The sequence below is a fragment of the Trichoderma breve genome, chromosome 5 (assembly GCF_028502605.1).
Source record: "Trichoderma breve strain T069 chromosome 5, whole genome shotgun sequence".
NCBI classification, from domain to species: Eukaryota; Fungi; Ascomycota; class Sordariomycetes; order Hypocreales; family Hypocreaceae; genus Trichoderma; species Trichoderma breve.
In genome coordinates this window covers 1,107,206-1,124,908 of record NC_079236.1, presented here as the reverse complement: position 1 = coordinate 1,124,908, position 17,703 = coordinate 1,107,206, and the positions used below count along the sequence as shown (strand labels likewise).

The 17,703-nt window shown below is 51.3% G+C and overlaps 3 protein-coding genes across 3 annotated transcripts; 1 reads left to right on the top strand and 2 right to left on the bottom strand.

The window, feature by feature from the left end:
* Positions 1-550: 550 nt before the first annotated feature.
* On the top strand, positions 551-2,035 carry T069G_08048 (WSC domain-containing protein; the record flags this gene model as incomplete). The annotated part of the gene is made up of 4 exons (XM_056175258.1): positions 551-677; positions 734-1,002; positions 1,267-1,395; positions 1,490-2,035. The coding sequence occupies 4 exons, from the start codon at positions 551-553 to the stop codon at positions 2,033-2,035; spliced, it is 1,071 nt and encodes a 356-aa protein (XP_056026207.1).
* Positions 2,036-4,140: 2,105 nt separating this feature from the next.
* T069G_08047 (organic solute transporter ostalpha domain-containing protein) lies at positions 4,141-5,822 on the bottom strand (the record flags this gene model as incomplete). The annotated part of the gene is made up of 3 exons (XM_056175257.1): positions 4,141-5,013; positions 5,111-5,537; positions 5,596-5,822. 3 exons carry the CDS (start codon positions 5,820-5,822, stop codon positions 4,141-4,143), a joined length of 1,527 nt encoding a protein of 508 aa, XP_056026206.1.
* A 4,165-nt stretch (positions 5,823-9,987) lies between these two features.
* Positions 9,988-17,599, bottom strand: T069G_08046 (transcription factor/nuclear export subunit protein 2 domain-containing protein; the record flags this gene model as incomplete). The annotated part of the gene is made up of 6 exons (XM_056175256.1): positions 9,988-10,959; positions 11,008-11,096; positions 11,145-12,499; positions 12,578-12,663; positions 12,722-13,852; positions 13,913-17,599. The coding sequence occupies 6 exons, from the start codon at positions 17,597-17,599 to the stop codon at positions 9,988-9,990; spliced, it is 7,320 nt and encodes a 2,439-aa protein (XP_056026205.1).
* Positions 17,600-17,703: the final 104 nt, after the last annotated feature.

Sequence of the window (17,703 nt, the reverse complement as noted above, 5' to 3'; positions counted from 1 at the left end):
CTTGGTCCTGCTTGCGTCTGGCCGCGCATTCCAGTCTGCTCCGTTACGGACTTTTGCCTCGACGATACGTCACACAGCTATTATCGAAGCATTCCAGCCGTCAATTACTTGGCTCATAAGCACGCCGTTGTGTCTCTGATTTCAACGAGAAATTTCCCCAGACTTTACCCAAGACATCATCCACTCCAACTCGGCTGCTTCACTGCTGCTTCGAGTACGATTCCGCAATATCTTCGAGAATATCGATTCTGAACAATTTTGAAGCGTTAATCCGTTCTCCTATCTCGCCTCTTCAGCCTTTGTGCTGTCTACGGTTCAACAAACAACCAGCAGAGGTGGTTATGGCTTGTTACTAAAAAAGTCTCCTGGATCGACAAAAAGGCGAAGGGAACCCCTCAACAAGGGATCGAAAGACGAGTCAGCCAAACAAAAGGCACGTCACTGACGAATTTTCAAGGGAACTGCCCTTGAACACGTGCATGACTTTTTAAGTCTGCAACCTGAAGATCAACAACCATCTCCAAGACTCTTACTCTCCCAGATATCGACCATGGCCTCTTTGGCAATCACCCTGCAAAAGGGTTACATGCTTTTGCTGTTGTTGACATTTTCCACTTGGATTTCTGCCATTAGCATCAACGTTTGTTCTAGTTTCAACACAGCCGAAACACCATTGAGTGAGTTTGGCACCTAGAGATTTAACAATGTAGCAACCCATCTAACTCTATCGCAGATGTCAGCATATGGCAAACAAATGGCGCCTGCGGAGCATTCTGTACCAAAAAGGATTACGCCTTTTCTATCACGCAACAAAATTCATGCTGGTGCTCCAACTACTACCCTGACAAGACCACACAAGTTGACGTTAAGGAATGCAATGATCCTTGCCCGGCGTGGCCTTCAGAGAACTGCGGCGGCCCTGGATTATACGGCTATATCTTGTTAAACGAAGTCGCGCCTTCGGGCACCAAGACGGCACCGCCAACATCAACTCCAACTCAGGTGAGTCAAAAGCTTCTGTTTTCCTGCGATGCTGCAACTGTTGCACTTTGAATCCCACATGAATGTATGGCGCGAGAGCCGGATTACGAACTGGAGGCACAACTCTTTCTCTCTGCCTGGCCACCACTCTATGTACTGCCTCTTCTTTGTCCAAAAACCCTTGTTGAATTGTTCTCCTGGGGAAGCCAGTGGAGTGAAATCCTTCTGGGGGATTCAGGAGAACATCGTGAAGTGACCAATAGTGTGACTAAGACTGTGGTGCAGAGCACAGCTTCAACATCCGCTACAACGGCCTCCAGCTCCACAACTACTTCCACCTCCACCTCCGCCTCCGCCACATCCTCCTCTTCCACATCAGAGACGTCGACTACTTCCTCGAGTAGCTCATCCTCTGTATGACTTGTCTCAGATGGCGGTTTGCACCGCGGATCTCTGAATGCTAACTTGATGCGCGGTGAGAGAGCAATTCGGCTAACAAGTTTCATAGTCCACGACCGATTCGTCGTCATCGTCCTCTTCCACCTCCTTCTCCACCTCCACCACTTCCACCACGCCACCTCCGGGTCAGACGTCGGATGACAGCTCTCCCTCGCAAGACCCCAGCGGAGACCGCCAAACCGGCACACCGGTGAAGCACTCTGGACTGAGTACAGGTGCCATTGTTGGCATCGTGGTTGGCGTTGTTGGTGGCTTGCTCTTCGTTTGTGGCGCTGCTTTCCTCTTGTACCGACGGAGACGACAAAATCGGAACGACGAGTACCGGGATGACCCGAGCGTCAGAGGCAGCTCATCCGGCATGGTGGGATCGGTTCCCCCAGAGATGAGTGCAAACAGCGGCTCGCCAGCTTCGCCAGTTTCGGCCGTCAACAGAAACAGCACCATCCAGATCGATCCTCGAATGGACCCATTTAAGCAAGGCCTGTACATCCGCGGGAGCCACGAGAGTCTCAACACGATCCGAGACGATCACGACTATTCGCGACGGATCCATCCCCCGGTTCTCCGGGCCATGAATCCAGACCCTGAAGATTGATAAGGCAACCGCGTGCCTTGTTTTCTCTCAGCTCGTTTGTGTGCATACGTGGTTTCTTTCCTAGTTATTTGTGTCTTTTTGTCTCGCGCGTTGGACAGGTTTTTTTTTTTTTCCTCTCTCATTTTAGAAAGATCCGAGTGTCATGATCACATATATGAAGTTTCGCCGTTCGGATTCGAATACACATGACAAAACAAAAGATTTCGGGGTCTTGTTGCCTTTCGAGATACCAGGATGGCGTTGGCAGCTGTTTTTGTTTTTAAAGGCGGGAGTGGGGGAGCATGAGGCAAGAAATAGGGGTTCCGTCAAATGGGATGTTTGACGTCTCGGGAGTCGAGATGAGAAGAAACTCGATACCGCAAGACGAGATTACGACCGACGAAGGACCCCTGCAGGACTTGCATCATCACGGTAATATACTACACGATGCACTCACAGCATATTTGGTGCTCTAGTAATAATTGCGGCTTGGATTTGGAGGGACGGCAGCCGACGTTGGCATAACTGGTGGCTTTGACATAATGGAGTACGGGCAGGGAGGCAAGCTCGTGGCAACAATTGGCTGGATAGCTGTACATATTGGAACAAAGGGACATTGAACAGATATAAAGCGTACACGGAATAGCGACGGTCCCAAGCGTGGCGGGATTCGCCCCAGCAGAACAAGTGCTGGATGAAAATATATTGGTTTTGAATTGCTGAATGGCGTGTTGCGTATAAGTGACGGGGTTGCCGACTTGTTTCTTTTTAATGATGACTGGTAATGGCTTCATGGCGATGTGTTGATTATTATTCTCTCGCTTTATTGACTATAACTGCTAGAATCAACATATCCAACAATTCTGCTTACACAAAAATATGAGGAATCCGAACGTGTTAATTGCAAGCGCAAGATGTTGGTGATTGGATAAACTTTGAGGCGTCCGAAACCACATGGCATTGACAATTGTTAAGAAAAAATTAAACTAACAACAAACTTTTCATCTTAATCAAACCTCACAGCACCAATATCAAGTCTCCAAAAAGGTAAATGAAAAAAAGAAGAAGAAACTCCAAAAAAGAATTCTTTGTCCTCGACAGAGACAGGATTCGAACCTGCGAGGCCGAAACCATATGATTTCTAGTCATACCCATTAACCACTCTGGCACTCTGCCTTGTGCGGATTTGTTGAAAGCACACGTACTAGTTACTTACTATAAACTGCTAAACCAAACGAAAGAAATGCGCTATTGTAGTTTTAGCTTAGTAACTCTTGGTCTAACTGTACACCCAGTGCTATTTCCGGCTGTGGACGCTATTTATAGAAAGTGTACATAAACAAGATGGACCCCTTGTTCGTTATTGCAGGACGGCGCCACTGATGGAGCTAGATGGCGAGCGGTGCTTTATCTGAAGCACACCGGCCCAGTTTATAAGTGTCGAATCATGTGCAAGAAAACACAGTCATACCCAATCATTATAATCATGATCGCCAAAGAAAGAAGGAAGAAAGAGAAAAAGTAATCCCAAAAAAGAATATTGTTTCTATTTCATCATGGCATATTCGCCAGTAACAACTCCACCCTTTGCTCCCACATCCACGCGATACCATTCTCTTGTCTTGTCTGTCGGTCTCTCTGTCCCATCTATATACACTGCCCGCTCGCTTTTTGCATGTTTCTGAGCTGAACAACTAAATGAACAATGTGTGTGAAAATGAAAAAAAAAAAAGTAAGCAAATGCAAATGGGAGAAAAAGATAATGAACCATCAAAATGATACCCTCTCTCCCCTAGTTGCGTTGGTGGGCTAAAGCAAAAATAAAAAGCATGACGAAATCTCGCATATACCAAAAACCAGAAATGCGTTAAAAATTGGATAAAAACAAAAACAAAAAAAGCAAGAAGCAAAAAAAATAAACCCTTCAGCCACCTGTTGCGCCCTCCCTACCGTTGGTATCGTAATGTAAGACAGCCGTCATGAGTTGTGAATGAGATTTCATCCTTCCTTTGTCTATTTTGGGTTTTGATTTTGCAAAAGGGCATCTCTTTCAGATTTCCATATTTGTGTTGAATTTTTTCTGTTTCGTCAACCTGGGTATCCACCATTCCTTTCTTCACAGGCCATTAAAATGGCCGTGGTGGGCGCTGTGGAGGTGACTGGTCTTGTGAGTTGTAGGGAGACTGTGCATGCGCCGCGCCGCCATATGGGGGCGGATCGAACGAGTATTGCTGCGAATCTGATGGATGATGGTAGACTGCGGGCGGTGATGGTCCCCTCAAGCCTGAGTCGGGGTTGGGTTGAGCGTTGTAAATCAGGCCAACTCTCTCATCGCCGGTTGGTGACATGATGCCGCCGCTAACGCCGTGATATGCGGTTGTCGTCGGATCTTCAAAGGCGGGGTTGTATGCTCCCTGAGGCTTGGGCTCGTGGAGATTGCTCATGCTCAGAGCTTCGTCGTTGGAAGTGCCAAGCTTGTAGCTGACGTCTTCCTTCCGCCTCTTGACGCCGCAGAAGAGCCAGCGCATACCTCTGCCAAAGGCCTTGACCAGATCCCACAAGTTCATGGCATCCCATAGCGCACGAAGACCGAGGAAGCCACCCCTGTTTGGCAGAGCGGGCTTCTCCAGACCAACGGTGCCCTTTGACGCATCGGGGCTTGGGTAGAAGCCCGAGGAGGCACCACGGCGATAGACTTGGTACGGGAAGGCCCAGATATGCAAGACGGAGAAGATGGCCATTTCGACGCAGAGCAAAAGGGCTGGAATGCCCACCTTGAGATCGGGATAGGCGAGAACGTCACCGGGCTTGACAATGTTGAGAGTCGATGTGCCGACGGAAATGGCCGAGGACTGCCAAAAGGACAAGAAGACGACGAGCTTGATGGCGAGAATCTTCAAAAAGAGACTGTGCTCGGCAAGAGGCTTCGCAAGCTGAATGTAAAACTGAATGAGGCAGTACATGGCAATGGTAACAGAAATGGCATTGATAACAAGAACCTATAATCACAATCATTACGTTAGCTATGCCACAAAAACGGCTTACCAAACTTCCAAGTCATGGAATATGAGTGCGAAAGGCGAGTGGCTTGCTTACCCAGATGTGAGCAAAAACGGGAGAGTTGGAGCTCTCGCAGTAGCGGCCATAGTGCTCAGTGAGAACGGCGGTAATGGTCATGGCAACACGGATGAAGCAGTATTGGTAGACACCGATCCAGATGATGTTGAACCAGGTGAGGCCGCTCTTTGGAGTGCGCCAGGGGCCTCTCTCTCCACCGCAGCACTTGGCGAACCAGTTGATGGGCAGGACCCAGCCCTGGATTGGGCGCAGGTTTCTAAAGAATTCCTTTTGCGTGTGCAGGTCGGGTGCAGAATAGTGGCATATCAGGCCGAAGAAGGAGGCAATGGCAAAGGCCTCGTAGCAGTCTGAGATGACGGAGAAGTAGGTGGCGCGCCAGTACCATTGCAGCTGCATGAACGAGGAGATGGCGTAGACGGGAATCATGAAGAGGATACGGATGATGCTGCCGACGACGGTTAGCTAGTTGGTCCACGGCCTTGGACCAGGTAGGTACTGCTTACTGTCGTTGTTCCTTGGGTTGTGTGTAGTGTGTGGCGTGCATGGCAATGAGGTACAAGCTCAGCACAACGGCGATGAGGGTACATCCTGCTGAGATGACGCGGGCAAGGTCATGGAAGTTGAGAGGTCCGGCGATCTTGATTTCGGATCCCGGAGAGACTGCTAGGGCGTTAGCCTTGTGAAAAGGGTCCGGGCCGTCCTCGCGGGAGAAGAGCAACGGGAGACACATGACGGAGCTTTGCGCAGCCGGTAGGGACAAACATACTCCTCATATCCTCCAACGTCGAGTTACACGTGAGATTGAACCCCATTTTGGCGGATTACAGCGTCAAGACGCAAACAGTCGGAGTTTTTGGTTTGTTTTGTGAGCCCACAGGGGGGCAATGGCCAGCTTGTTTGCCAGCAAATTGTGCGCGGTCAACTCGACGCCCTGACCAGATGGATTCGTTGGTCGCTCGCTGTCCGCAGCAGTCGTGATCTATCGAGGCGTGATTGTTCGATGCTCCTAGGTCTAGGTCTAAACAATGTTTGTGTCGTCAAGTCGTGATGAGTCGTCGCTGTCGCCAGCAAAAAAATCCCCTTTCCTCTCTGCGGTTCTCGATGCGCCCTCTTCTGTTTCTCGGTCGCGAGTCGGCGGAAACTCCGGAGCTGTTTTGGGTTTGATTCGATTCGGATCCAGCCTGGGTCGAGAATTCTACGGGTCCACGGGGGGTGAGGAAGAAAGGGAGAGACCTAGAGAGATTCTTGTGGTTTGGAATGCTGCCAGGCAAGAGATGAGAGAGAAGCGAGCGTCTTGTTTGTCGCGCTCCCTGGCAGCGAAGACGAAGAAAGGATGGAACGAGTGGAAGACAAGACCAAAAGGCAGAAAGGAATGAAAAAGGAATGTCGCGGTGGATAAAAGAAGAACGAGAGCGATCGCCTGGGCTAAAGAAATAAGAAAGCAGACAAAGTGCGCAGGGCAGGGATCCAGGAACGAACAAAGAGAGAGACGACAGAGAAAATAATGTACCGTACCCCGACCAGGGGGCGTGTACATACGACATACGACATGCTGGACGGCCATTTGTCATGGATGTCGGTACCCGTACGAGGTGCTGTGAGACGTAATGGCAGGGCGCTAAGACGGGGAGTCGGGCGCTCTGGAGAGCCGCTGCAGCAGCGCATCTCCAGCGGCTGTTTTAGCAGCACACAGGCATTGACTGGTTGACTGAAATGGGAGTTGATTCGATAGCCAGGGCTGCTACCTCAAGAAAAATGCATCCCGTTTTGGCTTCAATTTTCACATCTGGTGTTAGTCATGTGAAGCTCTCATCAAAGCAAACTTGCCGATGCTCTCACATCTCTTAAAAGGACAGATGTACTCGTATCATCAACCACACTCTCACCTCGCACCTCTCACACTCTCTCTCTCCCACTCTCACACGACGCCGCTAATAAACCCACAACGCTGGCGATTGGTCCCGGCAGGGGGAGGCTGAGTCTCTGCTGGTTCCCGTTTCAAGCAACTCTCTCGAACCTAAAAGAGGCGCTGGCATGTGTCGGGTTTCCTCTAACCGCTAAAACACTAGCCTAGCACCGAAGCATGTGCCAGTATCTGGTTTGATTCATCCATGGATCCTTTCACGAGACGCACGACAAAAAAAAAAGAGAAAAAAAGTACAGTAGCCCGCTTTGATCCACCCCCCTCCCCTCCCAAGGAAGCAAAAGGCGGGCTCCCTCCCGCTCTCTCTCTCTCTCTTTCTCGTGGGACAGTACCCTAACAGTTTTCCGCTCGCAAAACGAGAGAAAGCCAATGAAAGGGCACGGAGCCGGAGCCCGGCGTGCGGAGTACGGAATAAGACGTGCCTGTGCCTGTGAATGCCAAGAGTCCTGCAACGCGCGTCAGAGATTCACCTCATTTTGTTTGTAGTTCCATGTTCGCTTATTCAGCTTCGTATATTAGCAAACCTTATGCAAGAGAAAAGAGGCATCCTGATGGAAATTCACAAATGCTGTTCAGCTTTACAGTGCATCTCTGATATACCGATCTTCGGCCTCCTCTGCAGATCACCAGCATCACGAACCCATCCGCCGGCACCTGCAATATGAATCTGAGCATCAAACCAGTGTGTACATGTACCGGTACATCCCCTAGCAGCGCACATCATTCACTGCGCCAGCCCCTAGAAAAGAAACTGCCGCCTCTGCGCCATCCCCGTCCACCCAAAACTCCCATTCAGGGGCTTCAATAACGAGCGGCGCCGCCTCCCGCAAGACGTCACTGTGGGCTCCCCGTACTGTATACTGTTCTCGTACCTGTACAGCTGCAGCCACAGCTACGGCACACCCCCTCCCCGAAGCAGTAAGTGCTGCATTTCTGCAACATCTAATCCAATCCCACTCTCCGACGCAAATTCTTATTGAAAAACGATATAGTATTGCAGTGTATAATATCAATTTCTTCCGGCTTTTTGCGGACAAAACTACACACCTATCCCCGGGGGGTTACTGATGCCTGATGCCAATGCACTCCCAATAATCAAAACCGCCAAATTATTCTCCGCAGAAAAACGGTGCTCCTCTGGCCAGGGCCATGTTCGCGTGTAATCCCCGACCCCGAACTCCGGCTTCGTTTCTTGTCTCGTCTCGTCTTGATAATCATACTCATAATCCTAATCTCATCAGCAAATCCAGATTTGTCTGAGCATGTACTGCCATCAAAGGTATTACAGCCAGCAAACTAATAATACATCGTGCTCAGCTAAGCAATCAATACATCCATCTCACTGCACCAAGATACACGTAAAACCAGCGGATATACAGCTACCCCCCCTCCCCCAAAATCCTCCGCAGATCAAAAAGCCTGCATCTCACCACACATACAAATTCTCACTCAAAAAAAAGCCCAACATGACATACACGTACATGCATGCAGATACGCCAAAATAAAAATAAATGAAGAAAAAAAAAAAACACCCTCCCGTTCGGAAAATCGGCAATCTTGCATCTGCGCCAAGGCACGACGCCACACAATCTGACGCAACTTCTCGCATCGCCTTGCTGCTCATACTTCAACCACATGACGTTTTAATAACCCGACCTTATTTTTCTGCTATCCAATCTCAAACATTCCACGCCCCAAAAACCCAGGACCATCACCAAATGACAGGCGGCAGTGCTCTTCACCTGCGATAGATAGCTCGTTCCTCCGCTCATATGCTGGCGTATCGCCGTTCCTATCGCCTCCTCTCCTCCCCTCCAATCAAGGCTGCGCAGCACAGCCGCAAGAAGAGCATCGTCACTTACCCCAATAGGAATCTCTTTCAAACCCACCTCGCAAATTGTGTCAAGCATGCGGTGGAAGGAAAAAAAAAAACACTGCCGGTCCGCCACTAGAATCTGTATGGATGTGATAGGCGACGCTGTATTCTTTCCACCCCTTGTCAGGATACAGCCACAGTCGGACATTCTTGCCGCTGTCAAAACCTTGTATTCCTTCTACCACGGCTGCAAAAAGAAGAAATTACCGTGAACAGCAATAAAGGCGATCGCGAAGCCCCCGCCGCACGATTACGCAAGCTTGCTACTCAACTGCGCCCAATCCTTTGAGCCATTTTCTTCATCCAGATCATTACATGAAAATGCATCAAGAGCAAAGATAAGGTATAGATAGTACTTGTTACATCTGGCGCTTTGCTTCTCCTCAGCCACCAGCTCTCATAGAATATTCGTACAGCCCCCTCCCATCTCACTTCCTCCAATTTCTCTTATTTTACATATATCGTACATAGCTGGTATCGTAAATTATCGAAAACCCAGAAGTCATCATAATACCATCAAGCAAGTAATAGCTCGCATCCAACGTTCGTTATATATCCTCCCTTGCGGGGCATCTGCCCTTTTCCTTCTATGTGCCTGCACCAGAAATGTATGGTTTGCTTGGTTTTTGGGTTTTGATAGATTGGATTTAATACACTCATTGATTCGAAATTGCGAAATTTGTCTGTCTCTTGATAGACAAGACAGACCGGTAAAAAGAGGTTAGGGTGGGAGTAGTAGGTAGGGAGGTAAAGTAGATAGACAGATATGTGAGTTGAACTATTTTTGTTTTCGCTGAATCGATCCCTCTCGGCCGTAAATGAAGACAATAAATGAGTTAAATAAGACATGAGTAAAAAGACACCATGCTTCGCATTTGACAATTTTGTGAAAATGGGCCGCAGCGTGGCGTGAGCGAAGACGCTCCAATCCTTGGAAAAGAAAAAGAATAAAAAGACATTGATTTGAATCGTTGTACCAACGCCTGACAAAGTGGCCCCTGTGATTGCCGTGCTACCTAGTCTTTTGCAAGCCAGTCGTGGCTATGCATCCTTATTGTTTTTTTGTTTTTTTTCATCGCTTCCAGAGACTCCGGATTACCGTCGTGCTCGCTTTTCGCGGTCGCTCGACAACGCCCCATCGGCTTCTTCTCCTCTCCTCTTGCGTCCTCGGTCATCCCTATGCTCCCTCCGCTGCTCATCCGTACGCTGTGTTCCATCTCTGGGGTTTCCTCGGTTTGCTCTATTGCCACTCCTTTCGTCCCCGCCTCTGTTCCCGAGCCCTCCTTCGCCCCTATGTCGCGACTCTCGGCCGCTACTCGGCATTGCTGTTGCATCCCGCGAGCTGCCGTCTCGGGTCGACCTGCGAGCGTCTCTATCTTCTCGAGCCCCGCCCTCAACGGCATTCGCCATAGACCGCCTCTCTCGGTGCTCATTGTGCTCTTTGCCTTCTCTCTCGCGCTCTCGGCTGCTCCGACGAGATGACCGCTTGGAACGATCGTTTCGGCCGTCACCGCGATCTCGTCGACCTCGTTCGTGCTCTCCACGACCTGATCCCTCTTCTCCATTCGGGCCACCGCCACCGCTTCGGGCTGGTGAGTCATGCCACTGCGTATCTGGACGATCAGGTGTAGGTGGAATCACGTCTCCTCCGGCCAGAACTTGGACGTCCGAGTGGCCGAGCATTTGCCGAGGAGGGTTAACGCGAGGTCCGCTGGGTCGTCCTTCGTTTGGCATGGCGGCCTGGGCCTGCTGAAGCATATTGTTGATGCCTGCCAACTGTCTTCTTCCACCGCCTGATCTTGAAGACCTGTCACCACTAGAAGCAGGGCCAGTAGGCACAGCAGGCTCCATTGGAAGAGATCCCGTAGAGGCTCTGGGTCCTGACCGCTCTGGGTTTCCAGAAGAGTGGCGGCCATGTCCGCTTCCATGCCCGTATGGCGGAGGACCCGGAGGCGGAGGAGGTGGAGGCGGAGCGTTGGGTCCAGGGCCGCCCATTTGAGCAAGTCGGTCAGGGTGAACTCCAGATGAAGCGGCCGCGTTGCCGCCTTGTGCAGGGGGTACATTCTCCTGTGCGGCACCACCAAAGTTCCTCATTCTATCAGGATGTGGTCCCACCGGAGCTGCTGGGGGAGCTGCTGGCCCGTTATTGTTGCTGGGGTTGCTATGCTCATAGCCACCGCGACGATTTCGCCCGGATGCAGGGCCTGAAGGGGGCGGCCTTTCGGGCGGCCTTTCTTGAGAAGGTGCCCGACCTGCATCAGGGGCTCCATATCGACTGTCTGGCCTATTTGACATCACAGGCGGGCCTCCTTGTTGATTATTTCTCGTTGCACCTCGTCCTCGTCCCCGCGGGCCCAATGGAATGTCCGGAGTGCTTGTGGGCACCGGGTTGAGCCGTCCATAGTTTTGATCTTGATAAGGCGGCGGCCGGTGGTCAACATCCTGTCCCAGTGATCTGTGAAAGCCTGAAGAAGATGCATCCCGCATTTTATCCATGTGGGCTCTATCTCCATCACGCTCCATCCCCTTATTGCCGCGATAGTTCTCTCCGCCAGCTGGCGAGCGGTCGCGGGCATTTCTTCCAGTAGGCCGGTTATCTTGTTGGAAAGGATGGGCATGTCTATCTTCGTATGGTCCAGATGGGGGCCCGTGCTCATGGCCATATCGTCCACCAGCACGTCGAGGAGATTGAGTTCTAGGCCCTCTCTCTCGTCCATCGTCCCTCACGCGTCCGTGTGCAACATTGTCATCACGATCGTCAATCAATGCGGCCCGTTCGGGATTGATCGACTCCATCGAATCCTGCGGCCCTGGTCGTCGGTTTCGCGCTCCACGATCCGGCTCTGGACCTCGTCTTGTTCGATCCGCGTCATCTTGAGCAAACAGCGCCGCCCTCTGCGGATTCATCGCTGGTTCAGATGACTCAGCTGGGCCAGAAGGAGCCGTGGGGATCTGAGCAGATGAATCGTTTAATCTATCTTGCGATCTGTTTGCCCAGGAATCTCTCGGCCAGTCTCGTTCCTGTTGTCTTGAAGGTCGAGGTGGTAGGTCTGTCGGGCCAACGTCTCGAGGTGCCATCTCGTTGCCACGGCGGTCCATGTATTCACGAGACCGATCTGGCCTATCCGCTTCCATGGTTCGGGAATCACGGGGGTCCCTGGCGTCACGGTGGTCTTTGCTGCCCTCCCTAGGATCACGATTGTCCCAGTTCTCTCGTGGGTCTCGCCCATCGCGCTGCCTGTGGCCATCTCTGTCTCTCATATCACGACGATCGTGCCGAGGGTTCTGAGTATACCGTTCAGGGGTGAAGTGGCTCGGTATAGGAACATCTGGCCTCGTAGGAAGGTTGTGCGCTGGCCTGTCAGGCAGCACATGAGGGCGAGTATCATTATTTCTTGGGCCAAGAGAGCCTGGACCTTGACCGCCCATCGGGGTACCTGATCGAGGAGGTCCAGACACGTCTTCCCGAGACATGGAAACGTCCCTTTTAGAGCCGGATGGCTTAGCAGGTAGAGAGTCCTTTGACAGGGCAGAAGTGGACTGTGGTTTCCCATCTTGAACCTCTCCGTCCTCTCTTTCCGCCGTAGCCTGTCTGTTGGCTGGGGATCTGCAGGTTTGGGGTGTTAGTCGGAGAGAGCTCTATCAATGCCCTTCTGTTGGGCAGGCATATAATGATCCAACGTACCTCGTCGGCTGTGGCTGAAAGTCCGGGGCTGAAGGTCGAAGATTTGATGCAGCTGACTTGTCAACTTCGGATTGAGAAGCACCGCCCTTTTTGATATTAGTATTTGTGATTTGCACATGTAGCACTGGCGCAAGGTAAACTCACCGCATTGGGTCGAAAGGCCTGAACCATGACCCATTTGGATTTCCTTTTCTGCAGCTCTGACATGGCTCCTTGCGCAGCCACGGATAGATCCACTCGGTGGCCCTCCTCGTTCTCGGCTGCCGTCTTGGATGCAGCCTCTTGTTTGGTAATCTTTTGGAGTTGCTGTGTGAATTGGGTGGCCATGAAATCAATGGCAGGGAAGTAATCCAAGACGGCCTTGAGAACAGTAAGAGCGTTTCTGATGTGCATCCACTCTGTCCCGGCCAAACAACTTTTGAGCGCTGTATTCAAGTTCTTATGCCAACGGAACAGGAGATCTTTGAACTGAGCATGCTCCATCAAAGTGTCCGGTTCCCCGTCCTCCTTGAGACTGACAGCGAATCCAAGATATGGCCGGTCACTAGGCCCTTTGGCCTCCTTATCAAATGCACCCAAGCGAGGCTGATCTTTGCTTGGCCTGCCCTTCTCGGTCGTCTCATTCTTATGCCACCTTGAGAGATCTCGAAGTATCAAAGTAATGAATCGCCCAAGGTACTCAGCCTCCCTGACGGAGCTAGTGAAGATCAGAGATCGCAGCCTGTTTGCGTTAAAGAGTCGGTCGTAGAGGGACATGAGCTTGAAGTTGGGCGCCCTCAGTTCGTGCAACGCAATGATGAACTTGTAGGTGTACTCTGCATCCGCCGGAGAGAGCAGGGCCCTGGGAAGGAAGCATTGCTCCAGGAGAATGTCAGAAAGGCCGTCAGTCTTGATCTTGGGGTCAGGGGATATCGACTGGAATTGCTCAGTCAAGCATTCCATCCACTTGATTTTCCGTTGGCGGTGTTCCTTGAGCTCCATAGAAAGGCTGAGCTGCTGTTTCAAGAGTTCCTGTCTCTTTTCATTCTTTCGCTCTTGGCCTCTACGGGACATGTCTGATCGGTCTCTCAGGATGGCTTGGCCTTCGCTCTCGAGCCGGTCCTTTTCTTCCTTGTACATGTCCTCAGGACAGAACAGATCACCGAGCTGCAGGGCCCAGAAGACGGCATAGAGTTCTGGGTTAATCTTTTGCCAAACCTCTGGTCGTACAGTCTCTTTGAGAACCTCTACAATAGGCTGCAGAGGTGAGAGCGTCAACGCCAAATCGTCGAATTTCTGCTTGTTTGTTGTATCAGCTGTGGAACGCGGGCCGGGTGAAGGGTCATCAATTCCCACCTGTTCATCGTTTGTGGAAACGGCCAGACCCGATTTGTCCTTGGACTCCTCGCCCATGGAAATATCTCCCTCCTTGTCAGTAGCTTCCTGTTGCGTTGGCTGAGTGTTCTCCTTTGAACTTTCCGCTTCCTTTTGGCCCCAGGGATATAGTTTGTGAGAAAGGCTGGACCTTCCAATCAAGAAAGCAATGCTCGTATCCAAACCATAGGAACTAAGCAGTTCATTTATAGAGGGAACCAGAGCATCAAAAGCGGACGGCTCAAGGTTGCTCCAGATGAAGTCGAGGTATTGTACTAGAATCTGATGAGAATCGTCTACCAGAGCTGACAAATATTTGATATGAGCCTCGTCTTCGGGAACCTGGTATATCGCTGACTGGCGATACTGTGCAAGATTGAGGAGCACTCGAGCGGCAAGTTTAGAGTCGGTGAGTGCCTGTATGAGTCGCTTGGAGCTCCTAACGCTGTCAAAACGTTTATCCTGGCCTCGAATCAGCGTATGGCGGCGCAATCGGTCACCGCCAGCCATGGAAAGGATCTGGGCATCAGTAAAGTCCACTGAGTCGACAATACCGCCCATGGAGTTGATAAATTCTTTCAAAATGATCAAATCGGTGGAATTGCCGCGTTGAAGCTGGTCATTGACGTATTGGAGAACTGGAATAGGATTGATGGCGGAATAGCGTTTGAAGATTTTACCAGAGAACCTGGATAGCGCTTGAAGCCATTTGCTAGTAGTGAGCGCATGATCGGCCTGAGTGCGGCTTCGAGATTTGCCGAGGGAGTTCATCAGAGACCAGACGAGAACATCGTAGGAGAGGTCGGTAAAGTATTTGGCGCATTCGACGAAACCTTCAATCAGATTGGGGTACGACTCGAGCTGCTCAAACGCAACTCGGAAGACGACTCCAGGAGAAGAGTAGCTTGTTTTGGCAAGCTGCTTGGCCATTTCGCTGATGTTGGTGAGCGATAACCGTTTCATGGTTCCTCGTGTCTCTGCAGTGGCACGAGCAAATGCTAATCGCATAGCGGGCAGACGGGATATCTGTCCTTCAAACCATTCGGCATAAATAGAGTATCGCGTTGTCAGCGGGTATCGGCGGAGTAACTCCCAAACTGCGTTTACGACGGAGACATTGGCCTTGGTATGGCTGAGAGCGGGCACGAGAAGTCTGCGAAGGAGGTCATGCCATCGGGCATAGTTGGACTCGGAGGTGTCCTCAGTCAAGCTTTTGGCACCAATGCTGGCCAATTTGGAAAGTAGTGTTTCGTCTTTGCCAATGTTGACACCAGATATGTTAAGGAAAGTATTACACAGCGTGAAGATGTCGTCCACAGTTTGACAGACTGGGATGTTGTCGGCCCATTCATCCCAGTAGAATCGGTAGTTTTGACTCTCGCTTGTGTCCCATTTATCGGGAAATGGCCAACGCCAGATTTTCTTGACGGGCAGCCTGACGAGCCGAACACTCCCCTTTGCTACGCCGGTCTGATCCGCCGAGAATATTTCCTTGGTTGGGCAGTCGGCTCCACCAGAGGGTTTTGGGCGGCTGTCGTTGAAGACTTTTTCCATGGAGACGTGTAACACGCGGTGAATTCGGGATAGGACTTCGGGAAATACCTCTGGAATCCATGGGAACTTCCCAAGAATGAACAATGATTCTGGGATGGCTCCAATTGTCAAAAGTTGGATAAGTAGCCTCACTTTTTGCTCCAATGGCTCCGGAAGATTCTTTTTGTCCTCAGTGGCTTCAGTATTAGATTGCTTCTGCTCAGGCTCAGTCTTTTTCAGGGGCTCTCGTCTGGGAGCATTAGATTGCATAGGGTTATCGTCGTCACCCTGGGGGAGAACACCAGCCATGAGCAGAGCGTTCATAGGACCGCCACGCGACGCCTTCTCCTCCTCTTCAATTAATTTTGTTTGCTCTTCGCGAACACGCTCCATGTTATCGTCAGGGGGTGAGAGATGAGGATAGAGGTCGGTGAGCGAAATGAAGCCGACTTTGATGAGGAGGGCCGCCAAATAGAGCAAGTTGGCAGGGAGTACGTCGGTCTTGTCCCTCAGCTCGCTGTTATAAAAGAGCAGTTTGAATCCCAGGAGCTGCGCAGCAACCTTATTGCCTGGCGGTGGGAGGGTTTTCGTTTGTTCCATCCATTGCTGCTCAATATCGGCCGCGGATTCACTGGCGTTGCCGTTTGTGAGCTTGGGTCGGTAGGATGCCAAGTTGGATGTTCCGCGCCCGCCAAGTTCGAAAAACGCTGCCAAATGGACTTCGCGTGCTCGAGCCCAGAATTCAGTATCTCGGGCCAATCTCAGCTGTGCGTTGATTTCTTCATCCTCTTCGGTTGTATTCCAGTGAGGATAATCTGGCTGAGCCCAAGTCGGTAGGCCGCCGGTGTAAACCATAGAACTGAGTACAAGATGTGAGCGTGGCCACCAAGAACTAATTCGCAGAAATTTGACAAAGAACTTGAACTGCTTAATCAGAACGGCGGCAGCAACGTCGAGAGTGACGTCGAGGACTCGGCCAACGTCCAAGTCGAAAGTTCCAATCAAAGCCTTGACCCTCTCAAACGTTTGTTCTGCAAGCTCGGGTGAGGGCGATGGTATGCTGCTAGTAGTGAAGAGCTCAGTGACGAGCTTCGAGTATCCTTCCGTCTCCTCCCGTAAGAGATTGTAGTTTGCCTGTCGATAGAGCAGGTTTGTCGCCTGCCTAACACCTAACCTAGCAAAGGTATCCCTGATAAGGCCAAGCTGCTGAAGCAAGGGGGCATCAAGCACCTGTCGCATAAGCGCGGGAGAGACTTCGGTGGCGATGAGAAAATCACGAAGAGCCGGACGATACAAATCGGGCTCATTGTCCATAACAATGGCTAGCGAGTCGAGGAGTAGCGTATGGGGGGCCACGTAGGAATCCTTAATACCGTCTGTCGTTTCATCTCCCAGAATCTCCTTGACGCATCTTCCAGCGTCCGTGGCCTCCAACCGATTGTCGACAACAGCATGGATGAATTCTTGGAACAAGCTGGATAGCTCCGTGATGTCGACATCTTCTCGCGACTGTATGCCATGTTGCACAATCTCCTCCCGCCCACGCTCTGTCCACGATCGGATCTTTTCCTCTGTGAGATTATCATAGTGATAATTTGATCCAGCTGGAGGGCCGCTTTCCGATGTAGGTTCAGGCGGAGGGATGTTGGTCGGCGGAGGTGAGGCAGGCGGAGGTCGTGAGAAGGCAGGCGGCGGAGGAGGAGGAGGTTTGGACGCTGGAGGGGGGTTAGATGCTCTCGGAGTTGCTGGGAATGGTTGCGGTGCCTGCTGAGAGGAAGATGAGCTGGGCCTTCGCGATGCGGGAGGCTGGTTTTGGTTTTGGTTTTGATTTTGGTTTGGGCTCTGGTTTTGATTTTGGTTCTGTCCTTGGCCTTGATTCTGATTTTGATTCTGATTCTGGTGCTGGTTCTGCTGATAGTTGTTGTGAGGACCACGATTGTTGTGGCCACGCGACGGGTTCCGTTGATTGGCACCTCGATGCGCTCCCCGGCCTCGGCCTCGGCCTTGGCCCTGGTTCATGTGGTTCATGGTGTCGTCTCGTTCGTGAAGCGCAATAGCGGCGTCGCTTGGGTTATGTGGCGATGGTCTGCCTCCTTCGCCTGATGATCGATCGAGCCGCTTGCGCTTCTGCGGCATGACGCTCGAAGATGCTGCGAGGGATCGGCGCGTGCTATACCATTAGCGGCGGATTCATGGGACCATCTGCAGGCAATTCCGAATGTTGGTTTGAGGGGAGAAGA